The 15780-nt window shown below is 49.4% G+C and overlaps 4 protein-coding genes across 4 annotated transcripts; 3 read left to right on the top strand and 1 right to left on the bottom strand.

Annotated features, from left to right (window-relative positions):
- Window positions 1-1568: 1568 nt before the first annotated feature.
- On the bottom strand, window positions 1569-2089 carry BO87DRAFT_61775 (uncharacterized protein). Its single transcript, XM_025629428.1, has one exon. The coding sequence runs from the start codon at window positions 1968-1970 to the stop codon at window positions 1650-1652; it is 321 nt and encodes a 106-aa protein (XP_025479522.1). The 5' UTR covers window positions 1971-2089; the 3' UTR covers window positions 1569-1649.
- Window positions 2090-3775: 1686 nt separating this feature from the next.
- On the top strand, window positions 3776-6453 carry BO87DRAFT_426312 (uncharacterized protein; the record flags this gene model as incomplete). Its single annotated transcript, XM_025627355.1, has 2 exons — window positions 3776-4579; window positions 4630-6453. The coding sequence occupies 2 exons, from the start codon at window positions 3776-3778 to the stop codon at window positions 6451-6453; spliced, it is 2628 nt and encodes an 875-aa protein (XP_025479521.1).
- A 613-nt stretch (window positions 6454-7066) lies between these two features.
- BO87DRAFT_387008 (uncharacterized protein) lies at window positions 7067-7946 on the top strand (the record flags this gene model as incomplete). Its single annotated transcript, XM_025624793.1, has 2 exons — window positions 7067-7102; window positions 7200-7946. 2 exons carry the CDS (start codon window positions 7067-7069, stop codon window positions 7944-7946), a joined length of 783 nt encoding a protein of 260 aa, XP_025479520.1.
- Window positions 7947-12305: 4359 nt separating this feature from the next.
- BO87DRAFT_387007 (uncharacterized protein) lies at window positions 12306-13718 on the top strand (the record flags this gene model as incomplete). Its single annotated transcript, XM_025624792.1, has 5 exons — window positions 12306-12698; window positions 12754-12803; window positions 12881-12915; window positions 13150-13295; window positions 13350-13718. The coding sequence occupies 5 exons, from the start codon at window positions 12306-12308 to the stop codon at window positions 13716-13718; spliced, it is 993 nt and encodes a 330-aa protein (XP_025479519.1).
- Window positions 13719-15780: the final 2062 nt, after the last annotated feature.

The raw sequence follows: 15780 nt of genomic DNA, 5'->3' as shown, positions 1-15780 counted from the left end.
TCGTGAGGGTCGCGAATGAAGGACCAGTGGTTCCTGGAGGACGAGCGTTTGCATGAACTATCTGCTGCAAGGCAGAGCCACTAGTTTGGATCTTCTCTTCCAGTTCCCTTTTCTTTCCACTTTGGTCCTCATGCAGTTCGTTCTCCCGCGTCCGGTCTTCTTTTTCTTACTTTCTTTCTTCTCCCCTAACAACACACTAGCTCTGTCTGCGTCTGCATCTACATGTACTGCTAGTCGGGGCATAGGGTGAAAACGGATGGGATGTGGAGCACAGAAAGCAAACATGCCGTCCCTGAACACGAACCATTCGCTGCGCGGCCCACTTTGTTTGGCTGGAAAGGAGAGGAAGAGAAAGAGACAGAGAGAGATTATAGGGGCGGGGGGGTGGAAGATGCCAGGGTCACCGGATGGAAAGAAAACCTAAGTACATACATACATACAGAACTTGGTGGTGCTTATTCCGGCCCCGGCGGCTCTCAAATTCTTTGTTTGGCAGCTCGTCTATGCCGTCGATAGTCGTGAACACTATTTCATTCATCGGGAAGTTGGTTAAGAAAGAAATATAACTACTCTTAAACTTCCATTCCCTGTCCCAATTGGTTAGTTATTTTGGTTACTTGCGTGGATAGTAGTACTAAGTAGTAGTAGTGGTAGGAATAGTGGTAAGGGTAGTAGTGAAGCCCGGAAGACATTGATTGATCGATTGATCGATTGATTGCTTTTCCATTGATTGATTCCCCGAGCTTAGCTAGCCAGCCAGCCAGCCAGCTAGTCTAGTAGTTATCTCGCTAGGTATAGTTACCTACCTATCTACCGACCTACATACCTACCAGTGTTATTTCTGGACGGGAAGGGGAGAAGTCGAGAAGGTTCAGTTTTGTGGTGGTGATTTACACCGTTACTTTCGATTTATTGATCAGTGGTGCCTCACTGCCCGACGGTACTAATAAGCAATCTCAGGAATCTCTCCGGGGTGGGCATTTCCCTCGTAATGATCGACCCAAATTGCTGGGATTGACCGGCAAGGGCGTTCATGTTGTCCTACGCGAACTTGTTCGTATAATCTGAGGAAATGTGAAGGTTGATCGATGATGGAGGAAGTGATGATCGCAAGAGCGTTGGTGGAGACTGATGAATATTTCCTTTAATTTTGTTTTATTTTATTTCTATCATTAGTTTGAGGGGGCAGGAAGGGAAATTGGGAGGATCCAGAATACCTATTTCAAGCCATGTTCCCGATGTGATGTGTAACCCTTTCTAATTAACTACGGGGTACTATACTAGTATATAGATCCCGAAGAAGTTTTTAGTTTAGAAACGGGATGGACACATAGGTATCTATCTAGTAGATAGAGAAAACAGAAGAGATAGATAGATGGATTGATTGATCGTTTAGGTGTGGCATCACTACTACTAACTAATCTACAGTAGACTACTTAGTGTAGTTTGAAGGTGGCTAAAAGTTGAACTAGTGAAGAGAACTAATCCACTCTCGTAGTGTGTTGTTTGGTTTGTTCGGCATCAACTTTTTTTTTTTTTTTTTTTTTTTTTTTTTTTTTGACTTGCCAATCCCCACTTCTTTGGCTAATCTTGTCTGTGCATCTGTCACATTTCTTCTTCCATTTGACTCCCTAAATTTGGTCCATGCCTTACGGTTGCCGATGATCCACAGATGATACCTCACATTCCCATCCCTCTTTGCTTCCTCGGGATTGTTCTCGCCAACCGTTAACTGCCTTTCGGGACAAGGACCTCCTTCTCCTGCTACTCCTTCTCTCTCCACCCCCCTCCCCTCTTTGCCCCCCAAGGAGGAGGTGGAGAAGTGAAAGAGAGTGAGAGAGGGTGTGAGATTGAGTATGTGTGTGAGAGAGTGAGAGTGTGAGTGAGCTAGGGCCCTCTCTCTTTCCCCCTCCCCTCATCCTCCTCCTCTTCCTCCTCCTCATCCTCTTCCCCCCTCCGCCAATCCCCATCACATATCCCTTACTTGTAACGGTTCGCAGGAATAAACTGGTTGGCAACCGCTGAAGATAGGAGTCGGCGACAAGTTTCAACGTCACACGAGACTGGAAGCTGAATGCCGATCCGACAGCCCGCTAGACTGGCTCTCTCTCTGTTGCTTTCTCGCTCTCTCCTCTTCACGCCCAGTCCGACAGCAAATCCCAGTGACTCCACTACTACCTACGTACTAAGTGAATCCCAAGAAGAGAATGAACGATTCAATTCGTTGGTCTGACAGGGATCAGCTTGTCCTGACTCAATGCAGCTCCGGTTCCATGCAGCTGGACCAACAGAAAATCCCCAAACTAACTGGCTGGCTATTCAAGTATCTAGTATCTATCCAACTGAACTACCGAGCTAAAGTAGCTAAATGCAACTAAAGCAGCTCCTCTCGAGGCTAGTGCCTCGGGCTAACGAAGTGCAGCCTGGACGATCCCAGGAGCATGGATGACGAAAATCCGCGATGCGCGCGCCCTGCAATGCGCGCGGCGGACAGACGCTTGATTGACTGACTGACTATCATCGACTTGACAGGAGGAGGAGCTGCTCAGCCGAGCAAATAGTCGCTCGCTGGCCTTCTTTCTTCTTGTCATTCGACGCCATCATCGGCCTCCTTCCCCCGATCGAGAGCGCCTGGCACGGACTCGATCGTTGCTCTTCTCTAACGTTTCTTTCTTTTTCTGGGTTCTTTTTGGATCCTGCTCGTCATATTTTCCTTTTTAACGAATTATTCTTATTTTTATTTTTATTATTATTTTATTCCTTTCCTTTTCCTTTGTGATCATTATTCTTTTTTTATTTTTGAACTTTTTTTTTTTTTTTCCCTTTTCTTTTTTTTTTTTTTCTTTTTTTTTTTGTGCTTCACAGTATTATCCTGGCCGCTCAGTGCTTCTCTGCTCTGCCTTTCCCTTCCCTTTCCCTTCCATTTCACCCCCCTCTCCCTTGGTGTTTCAACCAATAATGACTCCACCAACCTTGCTTTGCCCCCTCCTCTCCCCTTTCACCTGTTCTTGTAGGGCCCTTGAATGCCTGCCACCCTTGTCTTGGACCCCGGTTACACTATCTAGATCCAACTCTATCGTTCAAGCTATCGGGAACGAGGAAGGCTCGTCATTTGACGATGCATCAACTCCGCATACGGAGGGGACATCGTTAGCCCGTCAGACCTTACCAGGGTGCTGTGCACACACCCCCCCCGACTCCAACAGCAAGGGTCTGACAGCTCCTCGAGATTCCCGTGTGAACCCTTCATAAAATCCTGGTTTCCTCTCTCCCCTCGACCTGCCTTTTTCTTTTCCTGCCGGATACCTTGCTGCTCGCTCCGGCGTTGGCAATTCCAAACCTTGACTACTCTGCTCTTCTGTACATACATGCATGCCTCTCTCATCAATTGCATCATTGCTACTGCTATTCCCGCTTTTACTCTTTCGTCTATCTATATCCCGCCTCTTGAGCTAGTGGACTGGCCGCATTACCTGCATGTCCTCAGCATCCATCTGATCATACTCGACTGTCTTCCTCAAAGCGGCCATTAACCTCCGCGGGATTCACTTTCAACCGCTCGGACAGGGTCACTTCTTGACTGTCCGTGGTTGCCATTAACATTCAGTTTAGACTAGTGGCGGGAGGTTCACCTGCACAAATACCCAGCGGCTGAAGAGCAGCTGCAAGTCCCATGCAGCAGAGCAACGGTTCCCATGACAGCTTAATTGCCCCGAGTCCAATTGTCCCAACTGGTCGGCCGAGTTCCCTGAACACCTCCAGAAGCGCCTACACCATGTCGTCCCTGGCACACGAACCTCGGCAGTCCCGGGATACCCTCCAATCCTCCGAACATCTCGACCTGCGAGATGAGAACGCAACCGATTTCGCCAAATTCATCGAATCGCAAGGCCCCATCACCGGATCCACGGGAGCCCGGGAGATGCTCAAGGCCGGCCAGAGACGGCTTCGACAACTCGCTCAACGCCCGAAAAAGAGTACTGACCCCAGGTCCAAGGCCGAAGAGTCAGCGCGGCAACTGCTTGCTCTTCAGGAAGGAGGGTTCTTGCCGACGAATGTTCCTGTTCCTGCTGGCGTACCCTCCAAGCGGTCGACCCACAAGAAAAGCCTGGACTCGAGCCGGTCTTCCTCCCGTTCTATTTCCAACCTCAGTTTCATGGCGAACTCTAGACGGGATGTAGAAAGCATTGGACAGCCGTGGCTCACGGATCCACTCGAAAAGAAGGACAGACCGGAGGTTAGCACAAATCATTTGTCTGCGCTGGATCTACGGGAGCTGACATCTTTGGTGGAGGCTGCGGTAACCATTCCCCCGCGCTTCGATGACGCGAATCCCCCGCCGTACCAGCCACCCGTACCGGCGAAGGATGTCAAAGCGGATGCACAGCGCGAGAACCAGGACCCTGCGGTTGCTATTACTGTCGCCGACACCACATCCGGATCCAAGGAGAAACACTCGCTCGGATCCAGCCACGCGGCGAACCCCACCATCCAAGTCGACAGCAGTGAAGAGCAAGGACCCGACACACCGTCTGAGGATAATGTGCCAAAAGACGGAAAGGCATCAGGCAATGACCAGGTAGGACAATTCCTTGCGCGTCTGGAATATGCAAGTCTAACGTTATACAGTCTTGTCTCAAGACAGATGAAGGCGCAATGTCGCCAGGTCTCGTGATCGACTCAGAGGTTGCCAACAAGCCTGCTACGAGCTCGTCTGGTAGCTCTTCAACACCGACAAGCCAAACCACTCCTTCTTTGAAGCTTTTCCCAGACACAATGCCCCCGCGCAACTCGAGTAAAGGAGCCTGGCGCATCTCCAGTGCTCGCTCGCTCGCTCTCAACAGACCTCTCCCGGCGAGCCCCGATCCAGAGCAAAGTAACATGGATTCTAATAAAGAAAGTTCTCAACCGACCGATAGCACCACAGTCAAAGAAGGCTGCGGTACTCAGGAGGTATCTGAGCCGATACCATCTGCTTCCGCTGATGTTGGAAAATCGGACAAAGAGCTTTTGGCAAATGAAAAGAATTCACAGAAGAAAGGGTCTCGCCGACCTTCGTCCCTGCCAATGTGCACAATTGATGCGTTTCCCTTGCCAGCACCCATGAGACCCCTGCCTTCTCTTCCAGAATCAACTGCAGCGAGTGGTGCTCACAGTCGCAGCGCCTCTAGCAGGTCTGCGCCTCTTGCAAGACTGGTGCTAGATGAGAGAAACCAGGCCTCTAATGCGCATGATGAATCGGCCAAGGCCACACCGGCTATGTCCAACTCTCTTCCCTTAGTACGCGCGGGGCTGAGTCGGGCCGAACGAGTTCATGCATTGAAGATGAGAGACATGTCGGCGAGCCGTCTCTATCTTAAGGAGTCGGAGACACCTCGTGAGGAGGAAGAGGATTACCAGCCCCCGCGGGGTGCAAAGGACCCCGAAGAAGCAATGGATCAGGAGCGTGGGGAGGCATACGCTCCTAGGCCTGAGTCTGAAAAGTCGGCGAATCGCAACGTGCGCTATCAGCGAAAAGTTGCCTCGGACCCTCCATCCCCACCGCCACTCTCCCCTCCGCCCTCGAAGCCGTCAAGGCACCAGATTAGCCAATCTATTGGCAGGCGTTACTGCAGCACACCTCTTACAGGTAGTGCAGTATTGGCGAGAGATTCTGAGCCGCAGATGCTCCCTGCCTCCAGGGACGCCCCTGTTCGTCGGAGTAGTAGCACTCGAAGCGTGACCTCTTCGCATGAGCGAGCGAGAAAGGAACAAGACCCCGTGGGCCGCTCCGACGTTCCTATTCCATCATCCGACGACGAGTGCACCAGCGCAAGCGCGCGCCAGGATCAAGCCCGTCCAACTTCTAGTCGACGCCGACGGATGAGACCAGCACCCCTCACGATGACTGAGCACCGCTCACACAAGATGCGCGCGACAAGGAGGTCTTCCGACTACTGCCTGTCGCCGGGAAGCCACCGAACCCGTGCCTCCGGACGGGCGTCGCCACAGTCGCATCATACTCAGAGCTCCTATTATTCTCGGGACTCACGAAGCTCCCACCACGACACGATCAGGGCTCTTGAAGGGCGCATCGCGCACCTTGAACGACAGAACAAGATCCTCCAGGCCGCGCTTATGGCCGCGTTGGACGTGGGCAGTGTAGAAAGCCTGCTTGGGGGATCTGCTACCTCTCTATCTACATCGGCGAACACGCCGGCAACCGGACGGTCTTTTTCGTCTACGAACAGCTCCAGCTTGGATGAGTCGATGGTGGACGACCGTCGGCGTAGTCGCAGACGGCAGCCACCCTACCGTCCAACCAGCTGGATAGCGAGCCCGGTCTCTAGCAGACGGGGCAGCTATGATACCGAAGACAGTGAGAATGTGAGGGAATTGGAGGATATGATTGAAGATTTTGATATGGATTGGATGTCTGAAAGGTCGAATCCTTCGAGCTTTCAGATGTCCTGAAGTTGATGTCAAATGGTGTAATGGCGATTGTTGATGTTTTTACCACGCTCTTTGAAATGTCCGATCTTAGGATGAGGATTTATGCGCGTCCCTGGTGGACTGATTTTGTCTCGATGTCATTCCCTGTTACTTGCAGATATTTCCTATGTTGTTTTGTTGCACGATACCACTTTGTTTTTAGTTGATTTACTTGAATATACTACTATTTCCTACGTCATTCGCAACATCGTACTAGAAGAGAGCCCCTGCTCGTGCAATCAGAGACTGGGGATGTAATGCACTGAATGGATATTTCATGAAAAATAGGCAGACCTACAAAAGGGGTCTACGGAGTAAGTAGTTTCACAATAAGTGGTGCTCCAGTCAACGACCGCAGCGCAAAGACCACGGACCAGCACCTAAGGCCACGCACTAGCGACTCCGGAGAATTGTTGATCACCACCACCAGCGCAACTCCCAACTTCCAGCCAAACCAACATATATACCAACCAGCCTCTACACCAGATATACGCTCCCACGCGAAAGCATGCGATAATTAATTCCTCCTCCAAACCAATACACAAAACACCCCACCACACACTCAGCAGAAAGCCACCACAGCAGCAGCGACACAATGACACTCCTACCACCACCAACAACAACGTCAACAGTACGCCCTTTCCCCTCCCCCTCCCCCCTCACAACCAATTAACCAACAAACAAAACACATAACAACAGCAACAACTATCTAACTCATCACTGAATAGACCCAAATTCCCCAACATGTAACCGCCCTCCTCTCGCACCTCACCTCCCGCCCCGGCGTCCAATCCACCTTCATCCTCTCCCGCAAAAACGGCTCCATAATCCAAAGTACCGGGCTGTATGCGAAACCGCCATCTCCTTCTCCCACAAGTGCAGCTGCAGCTGCGGCGCAGCAATCACCGCGCACCGAGACCATCTCCGCACCAGTAGACGGAACCGAGACCGAGACCGAGCCGCAGACTGAAACTGAAGCTGGGACTGAGCCCGCGCCCGCTGAGACGGACGCTACCCAACCCCCGACTACGAAACAGCCACAACAACAACAACAACAGTCTAAAGAAGGAGGGACAACGCAACCGTATCAGCCGTCGCAGGGCGAGGCTCTAGCGGCGCATATCTTTGCGTTTGTGGCTAGTGCGTCGGAACTTAGTCTTGCGTTGTCTGGGGCGGAGGATGATGGGGATGGGGATGGGGTTGTTAGACAGGTGGATGGTGGGGTTTCTGGTGAAGGAGGGAGTGGTTCTGGTTCTGGTTCTGGTTCTGGTTCTGGTTCTGGTTCTGGTTCTAGTTCTGGTGCTGGGGAGAAGGAAGAGGGCGATGATGAGGTCAAGTTGTTGAGGTTGAGGACAAAGAGGCATGAGATTGTCGTCGTGCCGGATAGGAAGTTTTTGCTTTGTGTGGTGCATGATGCGCATCATGGGGGTGTTGGGGCGGGTGCGAGTGGGGGTGCGGCTGGGGTGAGGAGGTAATTGGTAATATTCATGGGTTGGTTTGGGGTTGATTAATGGATGTTGGTTGGTAGGGGGTGACGGTGGTGGTGATTGATGAATGGATGGATGGATATACCCGGAGTGCTTTTTTCGTGTGTCTTAGGGTTAGTGATGGTGGTGGTTTAGTTCTTTGTGTATGTTGTTGAATGTACTGGTTTAATTTGTGATTCTGTTCATGCAGCGGCACTTCACTGGTTAGGAGAGTCTTGAGTTGGGTTCGGATTGATAGAATCGGTCCGTACGGGATTGATACGAAAGTGAAGGGCTTACTGGTCGCCACGGCGCTATGATAGTGACGAGTCAGCAGTATAGCAGTGACGAGTCAGCGATTGCAATGAATATGGTATCATCAGGATGTGAATCCCGCTGCCTGATCAACACGAACTTCACAAAAGCAGCACGTACTTCACGTTGACACTTCACACTTCATCCTCACTATCACTGCCTTTCAAATAGGGGATAAAAAGCCTCTTCTCTCTCCTCCTCTTCTCCTCCTTTCTGATCCTCCCCAGAGCATCATCCAGGCCCCCAGCTTCCTATATACACCTACAATATTCGTTCTTATATACTATACACCTCATCTTATACTCAATCAGGAATCCCATCCATCCTGACATTCATCTATCTATAACAACTTCGTCAGAGACACCACACACTGCTCGGCTGCCTCGCAGCTGAATACTGTCTTCGGGCTCTGGCGTACTCGGCACAGAACCTTCTCAAGCAATTGGCTTCGACACTGTTGACAGTGATATATAAGACTGGAATGAATAAACCTTGTCATTCCCAATTACACATTCTTCTTCATAACACTTGTCTACTACATCCAGTACACAGGAGCCTGCAAGGACGTCTTCATCCTTCTCTTCGTGGTACTTACACACGAAGAAACCTTTCGTCAGTCTGGGCGTTCAGCATCGCTTAGGCAATTCCTCTGAGTTTTGTGGACAGGTTGTACGAAGAACGGTTGCTAAGTAATCTATCGCTGTGCCTGAGCAGTGCAAGACGAAAGGGCCAGTGGAAATATACAAAGATAATCTCCAGGTCTGATGATTGGAACTTCCATCTGATCCTCGGACTGAATGACCCAAAAGAGCAATTTCTTCTCTACGATGCTCTTATAACGGTGTGGCAGAAGCTGCTTCACAGGACACGTTGTATGAAGCATGGAGCATTGAAACAGCGTCTGGACAGTTGGTTATTATTTTATGTCTTGGTATATGAGGCTGATATCCTGGCATCCTACAGTCGCTTCTGTGGGGCTTGCGCGATGCAATATACTGGGATGAAAAAGATCTGATATATTTGGGACGCGGTTCCCTATGGTTTTGTGGCTGGCGCATTGGTGAAGCAGCTCACAAATTATAGAAAAGGATACATCTAGAAAGACTTAACAGCTCAGTGGACGGGCTTTGAGGGAAGATAGCAGACAATAGGCTGTCTGGCCCGAGTATAAGGAGGGATCCGACTCCAATCAAGACGCAGTGTCTGCGAGAAAGAATTGCTTTTGGATCCCATGGTTGCAGAAGTCCCATACTGAACATATACTGCTGGGGTTTGGGTACTACAAGTCATCGGTGTGGTCACTGCTCGGCAGCGTGGTCACCGTTCCGAATAAAGGGAATGATCTTTTGCACAGGACATGTCGATGTCTCTTCAGAACACTCAGCATGAAAGCTTGATAGTTGGGTTAACAAACCAAATGATGCTGGAAACATGCCGTCTTTGCTGGGTGATGATGCCTGTCATCGTACGAAAGAGGATGCAGGACAAAGGTAAGATTTTGTATGACATGCCCTGTTTGTTTATGAAGCTAACATTCTCTTCAGCAGGCTTCTAAAATTATATTTGTTGCTTGGTCCATCGAAATCGGAGATACTATAGAAGGCATTGCTGTGGTCAGCATACATCGGGCTTACAAGTTCTATCATGTCGAGCTCAGAACCTTGATTGGAACGATGAGAAGACAGAAATGCACTACAATCGACTCGAGAGCACATGGCTCTTTGGCCCCTGCTGCCAGTCGTTCATTTAAGAGGCGGAATCCGGAAATTGACGATTTATTGGGCTAATGTGCACGGTAATAACCGGCTTGTGGCAATTTCCGTCGTTCTCAAAAGCAGTCTCCGATCACATTGCTTGTGAGTACGAGCGACTGCCATGCCAAAAACATGTCTTTAAGGGTCATTCTGCGCCACATTGTCATGAGGTTCTGGAATTACACCTAGAAAGGAGGCCCCAACGACTTTGGCCTGGCCCGTACTGGGCCTTGGACATGACTGTGGCTGGCCATCCTTCGCCTCCATGCCAGAGCCTGGGTTCATATGGCTTGTTATAAGGCTGAGGGAAAAGCTACGTCTGGGGTACACATTCGCTCATATTGCAGAGTGATCTCGACGAGCGATCGGACTGATGGTCGGCCACTGTTCCTTTCTATATTTACCCACAGCCTCGGAATGATGAACCTGAATCACTGTTTTACTATTCAATCTTGCCAGCTCCTCTAGACACCACTTGAGTCCAGTCAACCGGTCCAATCTGGGCCATACTGGAAGGACTGAGGTCAAAGATGAGGTGGGATTGAGAAACAAGCAAGTCTCTTTTCTCATCTCATTGACGAAGAAATATATGGAGATCTTGTCGAGCGAAGCATCAGAGTCTCTGGAACCAGCCATGTCTCGTCATCCCTGGTTGACATTATTGCATCTTCACTATGTCTTCTGTCTTCTTCCATGGCCAGCGCTTTGCTAGGCCTAGATCTCTTTGCATGTACAAACATCATCCTTTCAGATCTGCTACGCCGAGGATTGGGGCGTTCTGGCTTTGCATTTTCCATTGGTGGAAGAAGTACAGTTGTGATACACTGAACTGGTCAGATTACTGCGAGCACGGTTCTGGCGTTCCACTTGTGCTGGGGATTGTTCAAGCTTTCTGACATTCTCATTGCATGTTACTCCCAGAAAAAGAACCATCTCCTTCCGGCCTTGCTGGCTGATCCAGAGCACAGACACTTCATGACTGTAGTAGAGGAAGATGAGCCTCGTATACAGTGTGGAAATTCTCAAGTCTTAGGGCGGGCACCATTACTTCTGATATGGAAAACACTTCCGACGCGCCAAATCACATCGAGGAGAAAGAAAGATTGACCGCCGAACAATGTCAAGATCATCATAGAGCAAACAAGATGATGGCAGGTACTTCAACCCAAACGGTTATCACAGATATCATGCATTCGCCTCATGAATACATAGATGTGGAAGCAAGAGGTATATCCATCGATCTTGGTAACCATGTCGTTCCAATGGCCTACTGTGGGTGCTTGGCGCAATAAGATACCCTCACTTGCCGAGACTTGACCTTCGAGATGGAAGAAAACGTCCAGGGGAGTCCAACAGAACGCATCTGCATGGCAGCTCTTACTACTGAGATATTTTTGTGCAGCTGCCATCTTTTCTCCCCTCGAGGCTCGTCCTCAGAACAGAAGAAATTGCAGCTTGGACGTGGATGTGTGGCATCGGTATATAATAGAGGATTGACTATACGGTATGCCCAATGGATCTAGACATGAACGTGCAAAATCATTCCAATGGCTTATACAAAAAAAAGAAATCAGCAAGAGACCTGATGTTTTTATGCCTGTTGGAGTCTGTAAATTCTCGTCGGCTGTTACTGAGAATTCTCATCACGGTCGCGGCGAATGCGGACTACATGAGGCATACCATGCTTACTTCCAGCCTAAATTCATGCTTGGAGAGGTTAATTTGAACTTTTAATGTTCTGGCAGAGAGTTACACATTAAAACTGGAAAGAGGAACTACAGGGACTACTTGGAATTCGCGATTTCTCTGTTTTGCAGTATACAACAGCGGAAACAGCATAATGGGAGCGATACGAGAGAGGGCAGAGTGGGCCAAGAATGTTGGCATCTTGACGACTTGGGATGAGTGAGTATCTTCGGCTGCTGATAGAGTGTCTTATCGCTGTGAAATGGCATCGAGAAACAATTACACTCGACAATTACAGGGATCGTGGACCTTCAAAACAGTGGTCGCGCGGCACTTTCCATAAGAGAACAGCAACCCCAAACGATATATAGACGATGTCGAGTAACCGGCATGTGTCTGCTTCCGATGTTCGATGGAATACAGAGACACGAGACAGCCGAAGAGCGTTCGTGGAAGCAAGACCACACATATCGGCCATCGCAGTGTGAAGCCATTAGTCGGTATGCAAAACTCAAAGGCACACTCTCCGTCGGCTTCAACATTCGCTTGCAACAAGGAAAGGTATCGGCTATAGTCCACTGAAGTCATATGTTCCCCTCAAGATTATACCACCATGCCTATGCCCTCAGTGGGTGCAGGCTTTACCCAACAGGAAGCGGTGTTCCAACATCCAGCGAGTGGCAACCAGCCTCCAGATAGACTGCTCGCGGCGGACGACAATGACATTGCACAGGGATCAGCGTCCCAGCTATATGAGTGTCTCAGAGGGAATGGATGTGCTTTACCGAATAGTCGGGTGACTGAGGCACTGGAGATGGCCAGAAACATAACTCGGACAGTATGGAATCCATACCATGCTGAAGCTCACAACCTCTATGGCGTACTCAGACATTCATCGCGCTATCCCATGAGGACAGGCACAATGGAGGGCCATCGAGTGGAAGCAGGAATTGATGATCCCGCTGCGACCGGCGCCCCGGGTGGCCCCGGTGACTCTGATCCCAATGTTAAGGATTGTGATGGTGGGGAAGCAGATGCTGATGATCTTATTAATAATAAAGGCCAGAAGACGCTTACTGGCAGACGGCAAATTGACGCGCGCAATCCCAGTGTGAGTAGCTCTATATTTCACCTCTAGGTGAGATTTAGTATGTGGATAGTATTGCTGAATACTAACACTGATTACAGGAGCTGCTGGATGGCTGTCAATGGAAAGTGGCAAAGTAAGACAGAGCTTTAGCCAACTTTGTGTCCTCGCATGGGAGACATCACCATGATACTCGGCTTTAAACATTCATGGCATCAAGTTACCTACAGGGACCCGCGTGGATACGTGGCATGCTGCGTGCTCCTGGGCGGCTTCCACTCCAGAGCAGGACAACAATCCATCGAAGCGAAAGTCAGAATTCCTGCTACGATCTATCTAGAAATGATAAACTCTGCTACTTCGGAATCAGCCATTACAGAGAAAGAGCCCCGTGGCTATGTGGCTACGCTTCGTGCTCCTGACTTCCACTCCAAATGCGGCCTGCACTTCACACCACACGAACAAGCAATCCAAAGACATATAGGAGTCTGCTTAACTGCCACACTCGACTATAGAGTACCGATATGCTCTGCTACTTCGAAATGTGTTAACACCGAAAAGCCTGCGTAGGTACGTGGGTACGCTGCGTACTCCCAAGGCGGTTCACTCCAGAACACAACAACAATCCAACAACACAAAGCAGTCAGAGTTCCTGCTACGAGTAACTATATAGCACTGATTGGATTTCCAAATTTCGAACATCTCCATCAAAGGCCACAATCCACCTATGATGTGGTCGGCCAAGGCATAAGCGACAAGGCAATATCCAAGGAAATGAAGCCGCATCACGATTTGCGTGCCAATCCCAGCGTCTCAAGCAATGGCACATCCTTGTTTTTGAATACTCCATCCGGATACAAACAACGATATGCATCGGCCACTGTCGATGTCGGAACGAGGACACGTTTATCTCATAGAACATGGCAAGAGCAATCCTGATCAGAACGAACTGGAATCGTCAGAAACAAATCAATATCGAATATGACATCTTACCGGTCAAGACTCTGAAAAGAGGCAAAGGCGCTGCTTCATATAAAGCAAGGTACGGAGGGTCTACTGTAGCAAGCTTTGCTTCTATTAGGTCCTACCAGCGACCAATATGCCATGATCGAAATACTCCAACACTACGAGATCTGGGCTCCTCCGCGGGTACGAGGGTACGCATGCTCCAGCGATGAAAGTGGGACGATCCAGACTTCCGCCTTTTTTAATTTCCCCAGGCATGTCTGGCAATCTACACCTCAGCTCTGAATCCTGAATGTGGTCTCTTGAATTTCTCAAAATAGAGGCATTGCTGTGCACTGCGAAATGCTGTTGCATGTCCTCCGGGTGACAAGCCTCGCTATTCGCAGTACCATCTCCGCTTATTAGTGCAGACATATGGGCACACTTTCGGTACTTCTCTTTCTCCAACTAGCTCACAGGGGCATGAAGCAGGCCGTGTATACCAGTTGGGACAGGGATGTGCTATGTCCAGATAGCGAGTCGAACGATGACTACCGCGCTACTTATTCCACCTCAGGTCTCATCTTATGTCGATGTCGTCTTGACCATATAAAGCCTCTCTTGTCTCTTTTGAAATCACGCATTTATCTCTGAGTCTTCTCACATCAACATGCCAACTACTGCAAGCAAGCGGTCTTTCCAAGGCGGCGGTGAAATTGAAAATGGACATGAACAGTCTGCCACGGTTGAAAGCTCCAGCAGTGAGACAGAAAGCATTCATAGTGAAGAGGGAAAAGAATCATGGATCAAATCATGGCACTTCGAAAGAACACGACATTCGGTCTCCAAGAGCTAATTTTCAGGGATATCTGAGCTTCTAGAAAAAAGAGAGAAGAGCTGCAAGAAGAATCTGTCACTGATAACCCTCCTCTAGAATGACCAGTTACTTCGAGACGAGCTGGAAGTCGGCGCAGTTGAAGTCCTGAAGCCTCCATAGCTCCGACTACTCTCTAAAAAGCTCAGTCAAAGCCAACAAAACCGGCAAGCCAGAGGGCGAAGCTCTTGGCTGGTCCGTGTCTCTGGCAGAATGGAGAAGTGACAATTGCTTTGTTTCCAGTCCGGAAATCAACTGAGACCAACAAAGACCAATCAAGAAAAGCGGTTCATACGATTTATGCTTTCGTTATTCTCTTCCATCATTTCGAACCAAATCTCAACTTGGTACATCTTACACTTGGGCGCAACACAGGCATTACCACATTCTCAGATCGAACAGGTTCCATCGCTGACCAGGCTGCCAACTTGGTTATTTCAGCGGGAAGATGATTCCGAGTGTTTCGGACTGTGCGGCTACTATCCTACGAAGCTAGTGAGTGGGGTCCTTATCCTATGCATACAGGCCAGAAAATGGGTCGTTACTCGCAGTCACACCAACGCCATGACGGGTTGGGCATGAACTATGGAACTGTCTTCCTGACTCCGTCAATTGCCGGTTCATATTTTCCAAGTGATCCGAAGAACTAGCCAAACCAACTGGTATGCAGAAACGACCTGCGATTTGGAAAGATTTAGTCACGCAATCTGCAGACGCCAGCTGAATCTACTAATGAAATTCCGCCAGCTAGAAGAAACATACAAAGCAACCGTGTCGGTACCGGTGTTGTTCCTAATTCCTACTACGCTACAGACGATGCAGGCTGCCTTGGCTGAAACGAACTATATCATTCTATATCGAACGAATCTCAGAGACAATCCATGAAGCCAGCTGCATGGTGTTTCCATGCTTGGCTGTCGTGACCATCAAGTTCTGTCTCCTAATCGTCAATCCCGTCTAGATAACATGACACACCAGTCAAGGGCAGTTCGATGGACGCATCGAGACAATGGACAACATCATTTCTAGTCTCTGCTGGCTCCATGAGTCATATGCTCTGGAATATTAGAAGAAGCCAAACATTGGCTTCCTTCCAACAGGATTCCACTTCGTCCGGAACTCAAAGGTGGAAAAGAGAGACAAACCTTGACTTCACTCCCTAATGGAACTCTGGCTTTTCTA

This window comes from Aspergillus neoniger (genome assembly GCF_003184625.1).
Source record: "Aspergillus neoniger CBS 115656 unplaced genomic scaffold BO87scaffold_17, whole genome shotgun sequence".
In the NCBI taxonomy this organism is placed as follows: Eukaryota; Fungi; Ascomycota; class Eurotiomycetes; order Eurotiales; family Aspergillaceae; genus Aspergillus; species Aspergillus neoniger.
The sequence above is the reverse complement of the archived record's forward strand: the minus strand, read 5'-3'. Positions and strand labels throughout refer to the sequence as shown.